The 21,603-nt window shown below is 44.0% G+C and overlaps 2 protein-coding genes across 11 annotated transcripts in view; both read right to left on the minus strand.

The window, feature by feature from the left end:
• LOC310747967 (uncharacterized protein) overlaps nucleotides 1-21,603 on the minus strand; it is a 176,968-nt gene that overhangs the window by 140,115 nt on the left and 15,250 nt on the right. The window lies entirely within an intron of this gene.
• The window catches only part of HDAC5 (histone deacetylase 5), a 117,100-nt gene that overhangs the window by 83,248 nt on the left and 12,249 nt on the right, over nucleotides 1-21,603 (minus strand). For 7 of the 10 annotated variants that reach the window (XM_083582501.1, XM_083582506.1, XM_083582502.1 and 4 more), the window contains one exon: nucleotides 4,896-4,967. In XM_083582501.1, the coding sequence (XP_083438627.1) occupies nucleotides 4,896-4,967 (72 nt within the window). Of the gene's footprint in view, nucleotides 1-4,895; nucleotides 5,762-21,603 lie in introns of those variants that run through there. The other 3 variants (XM_083582503.1, XM_083582498.1, XM_083582500.1) reach the window with 3 other exon arrangements.

Genomic DNA, 21,603 nt, shown 5'->3' on the forward strand with positions numbered 1-21,603 from the left:
GCTTGGTTTAGACTCCAATCTACATTAAGACTCATCAGATGGCCTCTTTAGCTTTGTTATAATGGAAGAAGGATGAATGGAAATTCCTATTTGCAGACATCACCACCCCTGACTCTCTCTCTCTCTCTCTTTATACAGTTAAATTCAGCCCAGCATTTTACAAAGCAAGTCAGGAAATTCTAGTTGTTCCTTACACTCTGTTGCATCATCATAATTGCTCTTGGCCGCTAATAGGAGTTAAACACGACAGTTCCTTAGAATAAGGGGCCATCAAGGTTTTCTGACATGAGATTGAGGGTAATGTGCAGTTCCATTCCCCCCAAATAAGTCCCCCCCCCAGAACATTTCATGTGCCTCCCTCCAGTTTAAAAGTCTCATGTAGTTTCTTCTCCTATCCTTGTTTAATTACATGGCCTATCATTCTCTCAGGTCTTTCCATTATCCTTTTGAATGAAAACTATCAATATTTCTTATTTAGCCTTCCTTTGTCTAAGCCAGAGATTCCATAACTTTTCCTCCCACAGACCACTGGAAAATTGCAGAGGGTCTTGGTGGCTCACTTAATGATTTTTCTGCTTCTTGTAGCAATTGCAGTGCACTGGGCTAGATGCTGTATGATTTTTAATTGTATTTTTATTGCTTCTTTTATTGCTTATATGTTTTATTTCGTTGTATTACAATCTGAATCCATTTTAATTCAAACGGCAACACAGTACGTACAATAAAAATATAATACATTCCAAGAAATAAAAGCAGCAGTAAAAATACAATTAAAGATCAATGTGAGTATTTAATGCAAAGGGTGTATTGTTCCCCCTTCCTCAACCACAAATCCACAGACACATTGTGGACTACCTAAATGAAGCTGGGGACCACCATTGGAGAACATTTAGCATAGGTGCAGGGGTCCCCAATCTATATTTCCTTTCTAGATTTTTTATCTGGGAACATCCCCCTTGTTCTCAGATCAGCACAAGCACAACCCAATGTTACAGAAATGGACACTTGGGTCTCCATAGCACTGCACAGAATAGATGCCTTAGCAATATCACACAGAAATGAAAGAGATCCCATGGCAGAACATTATGTACCTAAAGCAGGAGTAGCCAAAACAGTGCCCTGCAGATGCAGCTGGACTCCAACTCCCATCAGCCCCAGCCAGCACGGCCAATAGTCAGGGATGGTGGGAGTTACAGTGGTACCTTGGTTCTTGAATTTAATCCATTCTGGGAGTCCATTCGACTCCCAACACATTTCGAAAACCAAGGCACAGCTTCCTGAAAATCTCCATCCACAAAAGCTAAAGAAACATAAAAACAGATATTAGTGTGCAAGGTTTGGTTAAGGTTACACACACATACAAACTCCAAACATATGGTCAGCTGTGAGATTCAACAACTTTCTTCCAACCTTTGAAATAGCAAATTGTCCCAACAAAGTTGCTGCCTCTGACTCAAACCTGGCTTATGTTTTACAAAACAACAAGGAAAGCAGACAAGTTCCCTTCTGTTCCAGCTTTTCCTACTTCTGTTATAGATTCCGAGACTTCAGCCTGGTCTACGCATGCAGCAGTATGAGATGATATAATACTTAAGGGATAGAGAATGCTCTAACTGCAGGTAGGAGTTGCATTTTTTCATGCTCCCCTATGTGAAAAATAAACGAATTCCTGCAGATTAATTAAAAACATAACACCCTAACACACTGAGGGAAGTAGTGTAGTCTGGTATGCTTCCTGTTGCGCAGGGAGTAATTGAAGACTGTTGTTGTTTGTGCAGGGGTACACGACAAAAATGTGCTCTCCCACCTGTAGTCTAAAGTGGTACAGTCCATTCTACTACCTCATTCCCACCTCATTTTGCTGCATGTGTAGACCACAGCTAGAAATCTCCCAAGGCAGGAGATTACATAACTTCCCTAGGCAACTCATTTCTTTGCTGAGCTACTCAGCAGGCTATGATTACGGCACAGGTACCAGTGTTACCCTGATGTGTTCCAGAACAAGCACGTAAATTGCACAAGTCAACCAGGCACATATCTTTGAACACCTATTTCCCTAGATGCATGCGCACAGATGTTTAAATCTGTTTACACACTTCTTTGTGGTGAGCACACTGGAGTTTCTCAGTATGCAGCACTGCCCCAAGAACCAATAAATTGTTTTAACTCCAACAATATGCTAGGCATAGAAGGATGTCCATCCAGCTTTTTAAAAATAAAAGCTGCAAGAAATAATTTAGCTGCAACAGCCTCATTCAGACACAAGGCTCTCCACACCGTGACATCTTTCTGGGTTTGCAAATAAAGGCACAAAAAACCTGCATTCCTTCAGAAAGACTCTGTTTTTGCCCATTTCTTCCAGGGACCCCTGTGCAGAGTAACGTAAGGGTCATTAGCCAAACCCCAACCCAACGCCCAAAGGAGCATTTGACCCTACCTCCCCTCGGTTCATGAAACCGAGACACCAGTCCATCACTACCAGAAAGCATTTGTGCCACAGCAAATACTTGCAGAATAAATAGTTCTGGATGCTTCAAATGACTGAGCCACGTATTACAGAGAAAGGAGGAAGGAGGTATCTGTAAACCACAAACACACACAAAGAAGGACCACTCCTTCCCACTGGCTAGGGACAAGCATTTGGCAATACACATGTTATTATTGGAAGGCTCAGGAGCACATCCCACATGGAAACCTAGACATTTCTCCCCACACCATAGATGCATATGCAAGTTACTTGTGCTCCAAGCAGGGGAAGCTTGAGCGTGTGGCCCTGGTTGGTGAAGCGTGTGTGCCCATTGCATCTATATATGGGAGAGGTCATCACCAGCCTCCCATGGCAGGTACTGCGTTTTACAGTCAAGAGCTGGCAGGGAAGAGAAGGGAGAATAAAGACTCCAGGAGCACACGGGGAAATGAATTATGCCCCGTATTTTTATTATATCAACCTGTTCTCACACCGGACTTTTACTGGGTAATCAACAATGAGATAAGGATCAAGACCTATGAGTGTATGTCCTTTTACAGCTCTGGGAAAATAGTTCGAATTCCTATGAGACCAGCTTCACATTTTGAGAAGTCTGAGGCACCTGGATGAAATGCCACATTCCCCTCTAAGTTGTGCCAGTTCCTGAGGCCCAAGATTGGAGAACAATCCTGAATCTAATGGGCTGCAACTGAAATTCCAAATGTGGTATTGCAATATAGCCTTTTGCACTGAAGTTGCGACGGGGAGATCCACCCCACCCCAGAAGCCATTCACTTAAGAGACTAGCCCAGTTAATGTCCCAGCAAACACAAACACCCTTCATAACATTTGCAGACCAAAGACTATGGCAAAGAAGAAAGCAGTTACTGGAATTAATATTCAGGTGTTGCTCTAATGGTGCTGAGCAATTTCAGATGTCAGGACTTCCTTTTACATTCATGCGAGCCGCACAACATATAAAATAGGAACAAGCCAGGATTAACTGTGATGCTAAGTACTGCACAGAACAGGGCTCAGCTCAACTGTGATTTAATAACCCCAGATTTCCTAGTGTGAAATGCATTTCCATCTTTCCCACTTCAGCTGGATTTATTTACAAACGCACTTCAGCTCAGAAATGGGGCTGTTCCCTTGCTCTGAGACAGCTGGAACGCTTTTTGGAGTAAGACAGGCTCTCACTCCATTCCAGCAAATACAATCCATGTGCAGAAACATGCATGTTGGCTAACCCTAGTATGCCAGCAGATGACAGAATATGACTTATGGGCAAGAGATAAGTGAGAGAAAAGGTTCAGCGCAGGACCCCAGTGTGTTCACTATGCATCAAGGTGCACTGCTGCTGCTAAAAGATGACAGGCTGGAGGCCCCTAGTTGCTTCTTTTGCTATTTCTATTTTATGGGAATACAGAAGGAAAACAGACTAGACTCTCCCCAGCCTACAAATCAATCCCAACCAGAGGAACATACTGCAAACTTTAGCTACAAATAGATGGCCAAATAACTTTCACTTTTAGTCAGAACCAACAAAAGAATCTATTTTACCACTTAATATCAAAATGGGCCCCGCCAATCCCAAACTGTTGATCAAGTTCTGAAATTCAAGCCTTCGCTATTTTGCATTCTGCAAAGGCTGATCCAGATTATTTAACAGAATAATAAAGCTGAGCCTGAACAAATGGAGATGCCCTCTGCACATGCTATGGAGCACTCTTATTATTTAATGTGCTCTGGGATGAGCAGTAACTTTGAAAAACAATTCTGGGTCTTGTCAAGCTACAGTTCAAGGGGTTAACTGCTTTAAAAATAAGTGCTAGACCTCAAGTGCTGGAAACCTGGCATCCTAATTTTCTCGTGTAGGGGAGAAACTGACTGTGGTTCTTCCGTGATGAGAGGAACACTCTTCCCATGATCAGAGGCACTCTACTTTGCCATGGTTGGACCCTAGTGTTTACAAACCAATTTAGAACTGAACCCTGGTTCAAATTAAGTACTCGCCACAAACCTAAAATTAATTTCACCTGGAAAATCCATAGCCAGGGGGTACAAACATATTGAGAAGTCCTAAGTGATAGCATCACATTTTTAAGAATGAACGTTCCTTATTTTAGGCTCAAGTGCTGGACAAATATTACATTATCTCTCGATGGGGGCAATTCTAGGACTCTGGGATTTGTACAGCTCTTTTCTCAGCCACACGTGGACCAGATTCTATACAAAACCAAGCCCCATTGCTGAGGCTCAGATGTTCAGGGACACTCCCCCCGCCCCCAATGCACTAAACATATCAGCCACTTCATTATGTCCCATTGTCCCAAGTTCCAGACCAAACCTCAAACACACTTGACTAACTGTACTTTAAAAATCACCACCCTTAAAGCCCATCTCACAGACACTACATGGTACTCACCTGCCACAGGTATGGCGTGGATCTGTGCCCGTGACAGGAGTTCCAGCGATGGCTCGTGTCCAGAAACTCCATCTGAAGAAAAACACGATTCAGTTTCGTAAATTGTCTGCAACATCTCTGGCAGTCCCCACACCGAGGATACAAGAAGCATGCCAAGGAGTGATTGCAAACACTGCCGTTATTCCACTGCAGCTTCCCTTTACGACAATCCGTCGTTGCACAACCAAAGGCTTCGGGGAGGTGTCTCTTTTTAGGCTATATTGCCATCTCAAACCATCCAACATCCCCTCCCCTCTCAAGCCAGCCGCGAAGAACACACACACATCTGTCCTCCTTGTGGAAGCGTCATCTTCTTCTTGGGAAAAAAAGTTAAATTGTTTTGCAGCAACAGCGGCAGTGGTGAGGAAAACCCCCAAGAATAAATCAAAGCCACCAGGGAAGGAAAACAAAATAGTTGCAGATGAAAATCTCCTTGCAGGGGAAAGAAGTGGAAGGGATAGAACTATTTTCTCAACTCCAGAAGGAAAGGGGAGAAGAGTCGGAAGATGCAGAAGGAGGCAGAGGCGAAAAAGATGCAAGGGGGGGGAATAAAAAGGTTTACATCTCAGGTGTGGCTCAATTCACCAGGGAAGGAGAGGTTGAAGCAACATCTCCTCAGGCATGAAAAAGAAAAACCCAAAACACCAGGACAATGAATCTAGTCTCTAGCAGAGGAGAGATCTAACAAAAAAAGGAGAGCGCACGGCTCTTTGGCACTCTCACAAAAGGCCCCTTTTCGTGAGACGCAAGGCTCCCTTCTTGCGATTGTTTCTCATCCCTGCCACCAAGCGAGATGGCTTCTGCCGGGGGTGACCTGAAATAGAACGTAGGGGAGGAGCCAGCTATAAATAAACCCAGCCAAGCTCTCTGGGAGCTGGGATGGTTCAGGCAAGAGGAGCTGCCTGCCTATCAGAAGCTGCATTTCAACCACAGGGGTCAGTGGAAGAGATTCCCCGGGGAGGAAAGGCTGTGCCAGCTGCCAAGCCAAGAGAAGGGGAAGCAAGGCAAGAACAAAAGGGGGTGGGATGGCCGCTTCTGTGTTGTGGATGCCACAGTTTACCTACAGATGGAGCCTGGCCAGTTCATTAAAGCCCAGGGATTTCAAACGTGTATTCCTTGGGAGGGGGGCGTGATTTAAAAAGGAATGCTAAGGGCCGCAATCCTACATCGACTCTTAAGAGATATTAACGATGTGTGTATGCTTCAATACAAAACAAAGCAAAACATCACAGTGACTAAAACGTTATGTCCAAATAAGTCATGTGTACAGTTATGGACAAGTTATGTACAGTGGTACCTCGGGTTACAGACGCTTCAGGTTACAGACTCTGCTAACCCAGAAATAGTACCTCGGGTTAAGAACTTTGCTTCAGGATGAGAATAGAAATCATGCGGCGGCAGCGGGAGGCCCCATTAGCTAAAGTGGTACCTCAGGTTAAGAACAGTTTCAGGTTAAGAACAGCCCTCCAGGTTAAGAACAGCCCTCCAGAACGAATTAAATTCTTAACCCGAGTTACCACTGTATATCGGCATCTGCACTGAAGCTGCAACTTCCTGGCCACTGGAAATTCGTAAACTCCAAAATCTCTATTCAACAGTTAGGAGCCTGATTATAAAAGCAAACAAAAAACCACAGAGAAAGAGACAGACAGACAGAAGGTAAGACTATCAAGTGAGGTATAAATTGTTGTCAATGGAATTAATAGGCATGCCTTTTTATTACATGGAGTATCTTGAATGAGTTAACTGATGCTGTACTGGCCCATCCTTGTCCCTCCCAGCAAATAACAAACAGTAGACTGGTGTGCTGCATCATAACCAGTGTGGTGTCCAAAGGGCATTCTGATTTTCAAAAGGTTTTTGAAACCCTTGGTATCCCTTTCACCAGCTCTTGTTAACACAAGCCCTATGCATGTGCATGCCTTACAGTATGGGCAGGCAAACTAAGGCCCAGGGGCCAGATCTTGCCCAATTGCCTTCTAAATCTGGTCCAGGAATCAGCATGTTTTTACATGAGTAGAATGCGTCATTTTATTTAAAATGCATCTCTGGGTTATTTGTGGGGCCTGCCTGGTGTTTTTACATGAGTAGAATATGTGCTTTTATTTAAAATGTATCTCTGGGTTATTTGTGGGGCATAGGAATTCGTTCATTTATTTTTTTTCCAAAATATAGTCCGCCACCCACCCCCTACAAGGTCTGAGGGACAGTGGACCATCCCCCTGCTGAAAAAGTTTGCTGACCCCTGCCTTACGGTGCAATCTTACACATTTAACTCAGAACGTAAGTCCCCATTACGTTCAGTGGCGCTTATTCCCAGGCATGCGCGCACTCCATACCACACATGGTAAGCTCGGGGGTGGGAGTGGGGGAATAGCTTAGTTGCAGGGCATATACGTTGCGGGGAGAAGTTTGCAGGTTCAACCCTGGCATATCCAGGCAGGGCTTGAAAAGAGCCCTGCCAGCAACCCTGGAGAGCCATAGCCAGTCAATGCATGTGGACAACACGAGCTGTGTTTGCATGTCACAGCTTACTGCACTCCTCTGATATCAGCAAGCCAAGATCCCTGACTTAGCATTATACCCATACTGTGGCTTGTTTTGCTCGAGACAAAAACACAGAAACCCCAAACAACAAAAATGGTATCGAAAATTATTTAAAAGCAGACAAAACAAGACTGCGTGCAAAACAAACATATATTGTTTCTTATGCTCTTGCGGAGTATTCTCCTTTGTTTTGGTTGCTTTTAGCCCAAACACATTATGATGTGAAGATTAAGGTTTGTTCTTGGCTCACCCATCATGGTTTGTTTGGAGAAAAACAAACCATGATCGCGGGTGAGTGGCAAACTAGGTGAGTTGCAAACTAGGTGCTCCATGCTCATGGTAAACCATGGTTCACTGCAATGTGCTGACTAGGTTATAGAGTCAATCTTCTGACAAAGTACTGTATTTTTTGCTCTATAAGACTCACTTTTTCCCTCCTAAAAAGTAAGGGGAAATGTGTGTGCGTCTTATGGAGCGAATGCAGGCTGCGCAGCTATCCCAGAAGCCAGAACAGCAAGAGGGATTGCTGCTTTCGCTGCGCAGCGATCCCTCTTGCTGTTCTGGCTTCTGGGATTCAGAATATTTTTTTTCCTTGTTTTCCTCCTCCAAAAACTAGGTGCGTCTTGTGGTCTGGTGCGTCTTATAGAGCGAAAAATACGGTACCTTAGTATGTTACAGTAACCATCTTCGAAGAGGCAGTCCTTATTGTATGAGAATCACAGAACTGCAAGGGTAGAAGGGAAGAATTCTAGAACCCACAGTTTTCCTATGTACATGTACTGTACTTCTATTTTTTAAACAAAACAAAGCAGTGACCTCCTAGTCAACGCTTTTTCTTTTGCTTGCCATGATCAGTTTCCTTCTCCATCCTGGTGACCATGCAGATCATTAACCTGCCAATCACATTGCATTTCTGAGGTACTTGGAGCACCCCAGCCTCCAAGTGTAGGACAACTGCAGAAATGATCTTCTGAGTCCTTCCCCACGTCACACCCCTTTTTAAAGAAACACCAACATATCTGACTTCTGACCCATAAGAGATTCAGCAATGCCTGCTCAGTTTCTTCCAAACCATTAAATCCCTCAAGCCTCAACAGTTGCGCTCAGTGGCTATTCACTATTAACATTTACCGTGGCAGCACCCTGCTAATGTTAACTGTGAGGGATAAGGACACACAAATATACTCGAAGCTGTTCATGCATGTTTACCTTTAATTTTTAAAGCGTTTTCAAGTCTTTAGCCCTCTTAGTTGTGAAGATATAATTAAAAGCAGGCAGGCAGTGTCACAAACTAATACAAATTAATAACTTCAGATAGCGTACATAGCTATACAGTTATCCTCCTCCTCTTTAGGGCCCTTCATCACAAAACCTCAGGCTGCAGGCCTACCGAAATCCTTTGCTATCAACAGCAAGATCTTAGATGACTCTGTACTGAAGTCAGAGCAGGAGGATTGTCCAGAGGGAGGAGGTTAGCAATCTTACTTGCGCAATATCCTTATTGCATAAGATAGGGGGTTGTTAAATCATGCTCGCAACCCTGAGAGATAGATCACTGCTAATCCTGTTTTCACAGACAGGAAACAAAAGATGGAGAAAGGCCTCACAATTAATTCGGGGCAGTGGAGGAGTCAAAATCCAACGCTCTTTCAGTTCCCAGGTGTATATATATCTCTCTCTCTGCATCCAACCCAACCAAGATAACAAGATGCACATGGAAAAAACAGAATGTCAATCCATGGCATCGCCAGGTGGAGTTGAGAAAGGCTTGTGGCTGAATCACTGAAAAGCCACGGCCCACTCAGATATAAGGGTCCTATAAACTCAAGCTTGCTCTTCATATTCCCCACATGCTATAGCAATAGGTCACAGACTGCGTATCACTGCAGCCGTTTGGATATTTCGAGGCAGGTCAAGAGCAAGGCCTGTATTTACCAGCACGTTAATTTAAAACCTAGGCTTTTAAAATAGCCCTGTGTTATTTATAGCTCTCTGAGACCACTCTACCCCCTCCCTCTACCCCCTCCCTCATGTGCTTTTGGACTTTATTTTGGACTTGACGTCAAATAAGCTATTTATATAGGCATGATGGGACGAGAGAAGACAGGAGCCCTTTCGTCCCCACACCCCTCTTTGCATGCTTGGCCTTTGGTTCACGTCAAGGGAGAGGGTCACTATACAAGGAAAGGCGATATTCCACATGGCTGCCCTCCTCACCTTGAGGCCTTGATTTTTACCTCAGGAGGGGCAGTCAACACACCACGGGGCTTCCTGTCTTAAACCACCCCTGCCTAGCCAAAAGCAGATGGACAAACATACAATTTTTTGCTTTACTACCATGTAATTGTGCAAAAGGAAAATGATGTTTGAAAAGGCAGCTACCGAGGCTGCAAACAGTGATATCACCGCCCCCAAGCCCTGAAAAACTTTGAAATGACCTTTCAGGAGAATATATTTTCATGGGGCAAATGTTCTGTTGTTGCTGGATCCAGATATCTTCCCCCACAGAGGAAGGCTTTTGTTATGAGGGAATAACACCTCCTCAACAGTACGCCCGCAATATTTTGTCTATGTAACTCAAGGTTGAAGCGTTTTTCCTTCAAGCTAATACATCTGTTACATTTGCAAGTAACATGCAGTGTGCTGTTTCAGGAGTGTAGATAAAATATATTGCTATCAAACAGCAAAACATGTTTTTGTAAAGTTTTATGTTTAAAGAAGTTTTTAAAAGCGTAAGCATTTCTTCTGTCTCTTTTTTTCAAAGGAGAGACACACAAAAATATGTCTATCACAGGCAAAACTCCTGTCCATCGCATGGGGACATGATAATGGTGATTCTAACATAGGATTTACTCAATAACAACTCCCCGCCTTCCCCCCCAAAAAAAGAAACCTCAAAAGATTTACTCCAACAAGGAAAAATGATTGCAGCGGATGGAAAAGTAAATGCAACAGACATTTCAGATCCAGAGGTTTGTGGTTAGGAGCTCCTTTTCCGCTGTAAACTATAGAACAGTGTGGCTTTTACGTTCTTTGGAGAACAAGGAAATTTTGCCTACTTAATTTTTCTGAACAGCTGCAAGGTATTTGGTGACATACAGTTGTTTATCCATTTTGCCAAGCTCTAGTGGTGGCAAGCCTGTAACATTATCTAGCATTGATTAAAACCCAAAGCTGAGCCTGTCTATCTAAGATGAAATCTAGAACTGATTAATACCCAAAGATGAACCCTGCCTAAATAATCTAACCCTTAATCACCTTTATGCAGGGGTCGGCAACCTTTTTCAGCAGGGGGCCGGTCCATCGTCTCTCAGACCATGTGGTGGGCCGGACTATATTTTTGGGGGGGGAAATGAATGAATTCCTATGCCCCACAAATAACCCAGAGATGCATTTTAAGTAAAAGCATACATTCTACTCATGTAAAAACACCAGGCAGGCCCCACAAATAACCCAAAGATGCAGTTTAAATAAAAGGACACATTCTACACATGTAAAAACACGCTGATTCCCGGATTGAGAAGGCAATTGGGCCACATCCGGCCCACGGGCTTAAGTTGCCTACCCTTGCCTTAATGTGTCACCAGTTCCACAGAATTTTACAGCCTGATCCTAGAATCCAGCAAGTAAGGTAAAAGGTAAAGGACCCCTGGATGGTTAAGTCCAGTCAAAGGTGACTATGGGGTTGCATCGCTCATCTCACTTTCAGGCTGAGGGAGCTGGCGTTTGTCCACAGACAGCTTTCGGGGTCATGTGGCCAGCATGACTAAACTGCTTCTGGTGCAATGGAACACCGTGACAGAAACCAGAGCGCATGGAAATGCCGTTTACCTTCCCGCCACAGCAGTACCTATTTATCTACTTGCACTGGTGTGCTTTCGAAGTGCTAGGTTGGCAGGAGCTGGGACAGAGCAACGGGAGTTCACCCCATCGTGGGGATTCGAACCACCAACCTTCCAATCAGCAAGCCCAAGAGGCTCAGAGGTTTAGACTACAGCGCCACCCGCGTCCCGATCCAGCAAGACAGTCACATGGATACCAGTGAGGTCAGCATCCTACACTATGTAAGAATGCACGAAGAGGCCAATTGGATCGGGGCCAAGGGCTACCTTGTCCAGCATCCTGCTTCCCCCCAAGGGCCCGCAAGACACCTCTAGGAAGCCGACAAACAATGTATGGCAACCCTTTTATGATGCTACTCCCCAACAGCTGATATTTAGTGGTATACTCCCGGGACCACACAGGTTCCATTTAACTATCATGACAAATAGCTACTGACTGGATGATCTATCACCTGTGAATTTGTCTAATCCTCTTTTTAAGCTACATTAGCTAGTAGCCATAATCAGTGCTGGTGAGACCCTAGCCACCCACTTCTTAACTTTGCCCAGAGACATTCTATGCATTTATGCAAATCTAAATCCTGTGCCTATACCCAGATTTCTCAAAAGCACCTAGCAACACCCCTGATGCACTACATAAAAATAGATTTTCTCCTGAATCTACTACCCATCGGTTTCACTAACTACACATAAGACTGCAACCTACATGCATTTAACTTGTGCACATTCAGCTTTATGAGCATGGCAAAATAAATAAAAAGGGGGCAGAAAGGGGACAGGCATCCAGGGAAAGAGTCTTTTGCAAACCCACCAGCCATTGCACCCAACGTGTTTTGACTATACGCAGTTTTGGCTTTAGGCACGATCCCGGAATGTACTGCCTGCATAAGATGTGGGCTTACTGTAACCACGAATTCTAGCACTATGAGAAAGGGAGAAATGTTTAATCTACGCCAAGTGTAATTTTATACAATGACCTAGTTTGCACATCACATTAAACCATAATTATTAGTGGCAATAATTATGGTTTAATGGACTATGCTGAATCAGAAAAGTTAACAGTTAAAATAAGAGAACTTCACAATGATTGCTTTATGGAAGAATGGAAGTCCTTTTTGGACTATTTAAAGAAATATTATGATGAATTCGCGATTTGAACTATGAGCGACAGAAGATATTAGAGATTATTGTACCATTGTTATGATATAAGAGAGGGAAGATAGCAAGGGGGAGGGGAAAAAACACCATGGAAAATGGGATGGGAAGTCAACAAAACCAAACAAAAATCTATTATGTATTGGAATGTTGGTGTGAAATTTCTGGAAATTTAATAAAACATATCTAAAACGTAAACCATAATTATTAGTGGACACCACAATTGAAGTTGCAGGTGCTTTGCCCCTTCCCCACTCCTGCTGCCCCGGACAAACAATTAATGGTCTAGCTTATCATGTCTTCCAGGCCCACAAATCATGAGCTTAAGATCAGAAAACATGGCAAGCCAGATTATGGTTTGCTTCCTAGCAGGAGCAGGGAAGGAGCAGAACACACACAATATCAGCGGTATTTTTAACTATGGTTTAATGTGATGTGCGAAGCAGGCCAGTGACTCAACTATACCTTGGTGCAAAGCAACAACTTGCATAGCCCATAGCAACATCACACAACAACACTAATCACAAGATTGTAAGTGAAGAACTCTCTTAGCAAATGCAAACACAAAGCACCTGTCAACTGGCAGCAACATTACTCAGCCTATTTTTCTCCCCAGAAATTTGACCAAAAGAGTTTGGAAACAGAGGGAACAGTAGTCCTTAGCCCTGATGCCCTAAACCAGTGGTTAGGAAGGCTATATGGGAAGAAACAGAGACAAGGTTCCAGCTCTGCTTTTATTAAACAGATCCAAAGCCCCACTTCAGCTATTCTTAATATTTTCATAATGCTGCTATATGCTGTAAGCTCCAAGTCCAAAGGCAATATATGTATTTGAATCCTAACTGCTGTAAAGCAAAACAACAATAGGAGGGGACTACTTCATTCAGAGGAATCACCTTGCCAACAAATGTCTGTATAGTGAAAGCTATGGTTTTCCCAGTCGTGATGTATGGAAGTGAGAGCTGGACCATAAAGAAGGCTGATCACCAAAGAATTGATGCTTTTGAATTATGGTGTTGGAGGAGACTCTGGAGAGTCCCATGGACTGCAAGAAGATCAAACCTATCCATTCTGAAGGAAATCAGCCCTGAGCGCTCTCTGGAAGGACAGATCCTGAAGCTGAGGCTCCAATACTTTGGCCACCTCATGAGAAGAGAAGACTCCCTGGAAAAGACCCTGATGTTGGGAAAGATGGAGGGCACAAGGAGAAGGGGACGACAGAGGACGAGATGGTTGGACAGTGTTCTCAAAGCTACCAGCATGAGTTTGACCAAACTGCGGGAGGCAGTGGAAGACAGGAGTGCCTGGCGTGCTCTGGTCCATGGGGTCACGAAGAGTCGGACACGACTAAACGACTAAACAACAACAGAGCTGGAAAGGAGCCCATCATGTCCTGGTTGGACATTGTAGGAAACAGAATGCTAGGCTAGGTCATAGCTGTCAACGTTTCCCTTTTTTTAAGGGAAATTCCCTTATTCCGAATAGGATTCCTTGCAAGAAGAAGGGGAAGTTGACAGCTATGGGCTAGGTGGACCTTTGGTCTGATCCTGCATAGCTCTTCTTATGTTCTTAAGTGACATACAAGCATTTGCATCATGCAGATAACTATTTTGCAAGAAAAAGACCTTGTGCTTGTGTGGGGATAGCATATAGACTATACAATACTAAGGCCAAAGGAGTCTGCCATGGTGCAGTAGCCCAGTAGGTTAAGAGGCTTACAATAAAAACCAGCAATATCAAGTTCCAGTTCCTGAGAGATATTATCGTTACTTCTCCTCTGTTCTTACCCATATACAGGGACTGAAGTGCTGCACAACGCCATCTTTTTCCTTTGCCTCAGGCAGCAAAATATATTGGGCCAGTCCGGACCACCAACTCACTTGCTAGAGGCAGCGAGTGGGCAACCAACCAGTTGCTGCTTCTCACAGCCACCACTGTTCAACTGCTCACCTCCTTTAGGCCAGAGGGAGAGGGAAAGCAGTGAGCAGGAAGAGATGCTGCAGGCCTATGGGACTCACAGAGGTCCCCTGCTAGGGTGTGGGGCTTAGCAGGTGACAGACTGCGCTCACCCTGGCTCCTGAGATGTTTGCACCCCTGATCATCTCTCTTCTGCCCTACCCAAGTCATCTCACCCACCTTGATCTAGTGTCTCAGTTACCTTCTGCCACATTCCTATCTTCCTTCCATTGTCTTTGGGTGTCTTGCTAAAATATGCTGGTGACTGCTGTGAAGATGAATGAAGGGGGTGGGATACCTAACAAACTACAGTTTCCCATGATTCTTTGGGGGAAGCCAGGACTGCTTAAAGCGGTATCATACTACAGTCGTACCTTGGATCCTGAACGCCTTGCAAGGCGAACGTTTTGGCTCCCGAACGCCACAAACCTGGAAGTAAGCGTTCCGGTTTGCAAATGTTCTTTGGAACCCGAACGTCCGACGTGACTTCCACGGCTTCCGATTCGCTACAGGAGCTTCCTGCAGCCAATCGGAAGCCGCATTTTGGTTTCTGAATGTTTTGGAAGTCGAACGGACTTCCGGAACAGATTCTGTTCCACTTCCAAGGTACCACTGTACTTTAAAGGTATAGTGCATATGTTTCCAAACTTGGGTCCCTCCTCTCCGGCAACCCCTGCTGCTATATCTATAAATTGCTTAAGTGTGGGGCTGACAAGGAAACACTCGCTCCAATAAAATAGATAGCATTAGTGGACAGACCGGTTTTACAGTTGCAATGCATTATTTGTGTCACAAGAAGTTCACCCAATTGATTTTAGATGCAGTCAGAGCACATTTCCCGTATGGGCATAATTAATTTCATTCAGACTGGGCCTTGAGGCTGCACATAAGCTTTTCAGGGTAGGAACAAGTACATCCTCTTTGTATGGAGGGCCAGCCAGCATTGTGGTCAACAAGCAACATTTAATTTGGACGTCCACATTGCTCATCCTTTGAGGAGATCTCAAAGGACAGATGGGAAAAGTGATTACTAAAGACTTCTCTCATCCCAGAAGGAAAAATGGAGGAATTGTTTCCAAAATGAGTGGTGCCAGTACTTGAAGCCTGCCTAGAATTCAGATCCTCTGCCAGGGTAGCCTGTACTGCCCCCTAGTTCCAGATCTGGGGAGTGCTAGTTGTGGGAGAAAGGCACTTTGCACGGTTGCAGAGGCACATTTTATCATTATAGCAATTGTTGCTTTATGTGTTCTAGGGGTTAGCCCTGGCCCTTAAAAGCCAGTTTCAGCTCAGGATCACATATAATCCCACAACTGGGGAGAAAGTTTGGTGACTCTCCATAAAAAGGGAACAGCCAACGTCCCAAGCCTGCCTGAAAGATATATCCTTTGACCTAGAAACTCAGGCTTCTATCGCTGACTTTGTAAGGGATGCCAATTGTTCTAATGAAACAGCTGCACTCTGAACATGCACAAAGGTATACTTCAGTAAAACCTCACGTAGAGAGGCTTGAGCCCTGAGTATTAAAAACAAGTTCCAAAAATTATCCTGTGATTTAATTTAATCCCTACATCTGGGTTATAGAAGTATACAGAGTTTGAGAAACAGCCTGGCTTACCTAACACACTTTTTTTTTCTTAGCTGAATTTCTGCAACTCTGCTACTGTGTTATGGCTTCCCCTCAGCAGAGAGGAATGTGCTCTGCGCATGCTCAGAGGCACTCTGCCAAAAACACAACATATACCTTAACATTTAAGAGCAAAAACTATTGAGCTGGAAATCCTCAGCTCAAACCACAGCTCACCTAAGCACCTTCTCTTATCTTTCAGCACTCGCCTCCTTTCCCCCAGTCTGTAATACACGATAATAACACTGGTCTTCCTTATAGGAGCATTGCAAGGGTTATTAAGATGAATATATGCAAAATATTCTGAGCACTGAGACATGGGGGAAGCACTACAGAAATATTAGGCGCATTACTATCACTTGTTGTTGGAGAGCCTCCCTTAGTGTTAATTAGGTTCAGAGCCTGCATGCACCACCAGCAGAAAACTGTTCTACAACTATGAAAACAGGCAACATCCAATTTCAGGCTGCTCCTAGTAGCCACTTTTCAACGGCAGAAAAATACAGGCCTGGACAACCCGTTTTAACGCTGGTGCTGAGCAACCCCCCTTGTTTGTTACATAAGAGAGCAAGCGAGCGTCAGGGGGACATGGTAGAGAAAGAAAGAAAGAAAGAAAGAAAGAAAGAAAGAAAGAAAGAAAGAAAGAAAGAAAATAATAGGGCTCCGCAGCAGCGACAAAAAAAGTGGCATTCCCGTTGATGCAGCTTTCACAAGGCAGGAAAGGGGCTTACTCTCAGCTAGGCCAGAAGTAGACATAAATGTGGCGTTGCTATGGAGACCGTCAAGACTGCCATCTTGCACCTCCCGGCATTTGTTGATAGCTTTTTAATATGGCCTTTACAAAGCTGATTCAAAGAGAAAGTCGGCGTGCAGTGCCTCTGCTACACGTCATGCCAAAGGAGTTGTACTTCGTTCATTTTTGTAACGTTCTTAAGCAGCACAGGGGACATATCTTGTTCTTCCCCTCTCCCCCGTTTTGTTCTCCTAGGTTAGGATGAGAGAGGCAGGGACCGGCCCAACATTTGCCCAGTGATGTTTTCGTCTCCTTGATTCTAGTCCAACGTCTTAACCGTTACCCCACACTGGTCAAGCCGCAACTCACCTCCTCACATTTGTGAGAAGACTGCCAGGAAGTCTTCTGAGCTGCAGCTCCCTCTCTGGATATTAAGCTCATAATAGGGCCACTAAAGTGATTTGTTTAATGGAAGACCCTTAATATGAAAAGGATGCATGGATTCTTCCACAAAATGATTTTTATATATATAGTGGTACCTCGGGTTAAGTACTTAATTCGTTCCGGAGGTCCGTTCTTAACCTGAAACTGTTCTTAACCTGAAGCACCACTTTAGCTAATGGGGCCTCCTGCTGCCGCCGCACCGCCGGAGCACGATTTCTGCTCTCATCCTGAAGCAAAGTTCTTAACCCGAGGTACTATTTCTGGGTTAGCGGAGTCTGTAACCTGAAGCGTATGTAACCTGAAGCGTATGTAACCTGAGGTACCCCTGTGTGTATATATATATATATATGCATAATATGGATCACACGTGTTGGAATTGTCTTGAGGCGTTAATGTGGAAATCAAAAGCAAGATAAGCAGGGAATATGCAAATCTGAGCTGAAAGCAGTCTTGACACATCAGCAGAATATGTGTGACCGGGGCTGAAATGACCCAGAAAGCATTATATAATGCTCCAGCCAATCAGACCAAGACAGGGAAGTTCTATCATTTTGGGGATTTTTCTCTGCTAGTTGAGCAGCCGAGACCTGGTCCCATAGGGCTCAGTAACACATCTTTATATCTCTGAGGATGTCGAAGTTCCCCAACTATAAAATGGAATGTTGTTAACATAAATCCAGACCGTTATCACCACACTCACTAATGACAGCACCAAAGAAGCCAGTTTTTATATTGCAATTTTTAGCAGCAATTTCGTCATTTTTTTTTCAAATGTTTCCTCCATGCGAGTTTGGAACTTGCTTTTAAAAATATTTTTCAGGAGGTTATTGTTATTAGGTATGTATTATGTTTATAATTGTACCCAGTATGAGCAGGTAATAACTTAGGTTATTAGGTTCTGTATTTTACAGGTGTCATCAAGTTCATTCCTGGGATGATATTGCATATAATTTGACACTGCTGCTTAGTACAGTGGTACCTCGGGTTACATACGCTTCAGGTTACACACTCTGCTAACCCAGAAATAGTACCTCGGGTTAAGAACTTTGCTTCAGGATGGGAACAGAAATCATGCTCCGGCGACGCAGCGGCGCCAGCAGGAGGCCCCATTAGCTAAAGTAGTGCTTCAGGTTAAGAACATTTTCAGGTTAGAATGGACCTCCGGAACAAATTAAGTACTTAACCTGAGGTACCACTGTATATATATTAGGTACTATTACTTATTGTATTTTGTAAGATTTATACATCACATGATTGTGGGGGAAAACCTGACTAATATTATGAAATACCCCTAGTGCAACCAAGGGGGCTGGAGGAGGTAGTTTAGATTCAAATGGCTTCTTTCAGCACTTTGAATCCAAAATTGCTTCCTCTACAAGGGAAAAATGCTCCGTTTAAAAACGTTCTTAAACACAGCGTTTCTTCATCTCCAGAGCAAGCATCTTCAAAGGCATATTCCCAGTGCCAATCAGCTGACTGGCGCTGAAAGCATGTATTCAAAGGAGGCTGATTTAACTGCCAATCAGCTGATCAGCCATTAGAGCAACCCCCTCTAAACTTTGGGAGGTATCCACCCGACGTCATTATCAGATGACCGACAGGTCCTGCCCACCTGTCCAAGATGGCATGCAGGGATGGTAGATTTTGGGATTCTGCCCACCATCTACATCAGGGTTTCCCAAACTTGGGTCTCAAGCTGGTTTGGGACTACAATTCCCATCATCCCTGACACTGGTCTTCCTAGGGATCATGGGAGTTGTAGTCCAAAAACAGCTAGAGAGCCAAGTTTGGAAAACCCTGATCTAGATCCAGTTCTCCACCTTTGATTTACATGATTAGCTGGGATTAGACTACAGTCATACCTCGGGTTACAGACGCTTCAGGTTGCGTTTTTTTTCGGGTTGCGAAGTGCCGGAAGTACCAGAACGGGTTACTTCCGAGTTTCGGTGGTCGCTCATGTGCAGAAGCGCTAAATCGCACTTTGCGCATGCACAGAAGCGCCGAATCACAACCCGTGAGTGCACAGACGCGCCACTGCGGGTTGCAAACATGCATCCCGCACGGATCACATTCACAACCTGAGCGTCCACCGTATTGTAAAAGTAACTGCAAAGGCAATTCCCACATAATGATGAGTCAGACTTCCTGGCTTTTCGCGGTTTATCAGGAGCAAGCAAGTGTAGTAGTGTGTGCCAGCTGACCACTCTTCCCCTGGTGCACGTGAGATAAACTTGGAAGCCTTGGCTTCCCATTATGTCCAAGCCAAGAATTATGGTTTGTTGCTCTCTACCATGCTAACAACAAACCATGCCTTCAGTTTACTTTGAAGATTGCAGCTTATTGAGAAGCAACAGAACAACAAAATTCCTGGTTCAGAAGTTAACGGGAAGCCAAGGCTCATCTCATTTGTGTCAGGGGAGGGGAGAAGCGAGAACAGTTGGTCAGTGGCACAAGCATGTTGCTTGTTGCTCACAACAGCACGATGAACCAGAAAATCTAGCTTATGAACATGTCCAATGATGCTGTGAATTTGACCAATGTATTGCCTTTTACTAGGAGTTCTCCTAACTTCCTACCATATTCACAATTGCCTTGATTGTTGAAATTGCTTCTGCATTTGGGTCTGGCAGCCTGTCTACATGGGTCCCTGAAGCTGGGCAGACCAGACAGACAGTTAGGCTCTATTCTCTGCTGGCTATAAATGCCTCTGCTCCATGATGGCTATAAATGCATTTGCTCCATGATGGGTGGACTCAAGAGCTTAAGATCTGCCTTGTTGGATAAGACCATTTTGTTCCCAGTAAATGACTGGTCAGCTGTCTGTAGGAAGCTGAACAAAGCAGGCATGAGGAGGGAAAGAGCAGTTTCCCTCCCCCCAAGAGAAACTTTGTCAGAGACATGCACATCCCTCTGAATATGAAGGATCCGTTTAGCTATTATGACTACAGGACCTTGATGAATGAGCCAATCATGAATGCGCCACTCTAATCCTTTTCAAAATTAATTAGACCGGAACTGTATACAGTATTCTAAATACGGCTGCATTTTGATGCTTGCCGTTTCATTTTCAAACTCTTCTCTATTCATCCTCAGCACAGGGAAGTTCAACGGCACTGTCACAGCGCACAGATATTTCCAGCAAGTTTTCCAGCACAATCTTAAATGCTCCTTCATGACTAGTTGCAAGCAGCTCAGAGTCAACCAGCTAATGTGCGCTTAGGAAATTTTATTTAATTTTTTGTTGTTGTTGTTGTTCAGACAACAAAATGCAAAACAGATGAACCTAAACAGGCTGACTCTGTATGGCTGACTGGTGATTTAATTTAGTTGCTACACTGTCTCTTACAATTTTGTTGTGGTGTTCGACTTGTTTTTAAGATGTTGCAAGTCACCTTGAGCGCTATGTTTTTAGCAGAAAGGCAAAATATCAGTGGTTCTAATAACAGAAGCTCCTGGGGAAAGGGAAGCTTTTGCTCATCTCTGCAAGGAGCTGAGAGGCGAGGACAACTATGTGCATGTATGTGTACAGTGCTACCTCGGGTTAAGAACTTAATTTGTTCTGGAGGTCCGTTCTTAACCTGAAACTGTTCTTAACCTCAGGTACCACTTTAGCTAATGGGGCCTCCTGCTGCCCCTGCGCCGCCATCGCATGATTTCTGTTCTCATTCTGAAGCAAAGTTCTTAACCCGAGGTACTATTTCTGGGTTAGCAGGGTCTGTAACCTAAAGTATCTGTAACCTGAAGCGTCTGTAATCCGAGGTACCACTGTACTGCATTATATTATGATGTGCATGGCATCACAGGTATAAATTTGTTACTATAACGTTATGCAAGTGTCCGCTGGCAGGGGCTGCTCCAGATACATAGATAATGCATGCATTATACGTTCTACAGTGTTACCCTGGTTCTCAAATGCCTTGGTTCCCAAACACCGAAAACCTGGAAGCAAGTATTCTGGTTTTCAAACATTTTTCAGAAGCCAAACATCCGATGAGGCTGTCAACTATTGTTTCTGGGGCGCCTGCACCAATCAGAACCTGCACCTTAGTTTTTGAATATTTCACAAGTCAAAAAGATTTCTGGAATGGATTAAGCTTGGCACTTTTGTTTTTGCTATTTATTTGGCGCTTTTGCTTTTAATGCTTTTTCAGTTCATTTGTTTTTGTGACCATGTGGAACCCAGTTCAGATACTGATTGACTGTGTGACTGCGAAAATGGATAAAATGGATAAAAGCCACCCATCCAAACAATGAGTGCAGGTAAGAAAAAATAATAATTTCAATTTTTATCATCCACAATACTGTCTTATTTATTTTATAGTACAGTACATTATTGCTTTCAGTTTATGGATCAATGGTCTCGTTAGA

Source organism: Podarcis filfolensis (genome assembly GCF_964270895.1).
Source record: "Podarcis filfolensis genome assembly, chromosome: 13".
NCBI classification, from domain to species: domain Eukaryota; kingdom Metazoa; phylum Chordata; class Lepidosauria; order Squamata; family Lacertidae; genus Podarcis; species Podarcis filfolensis.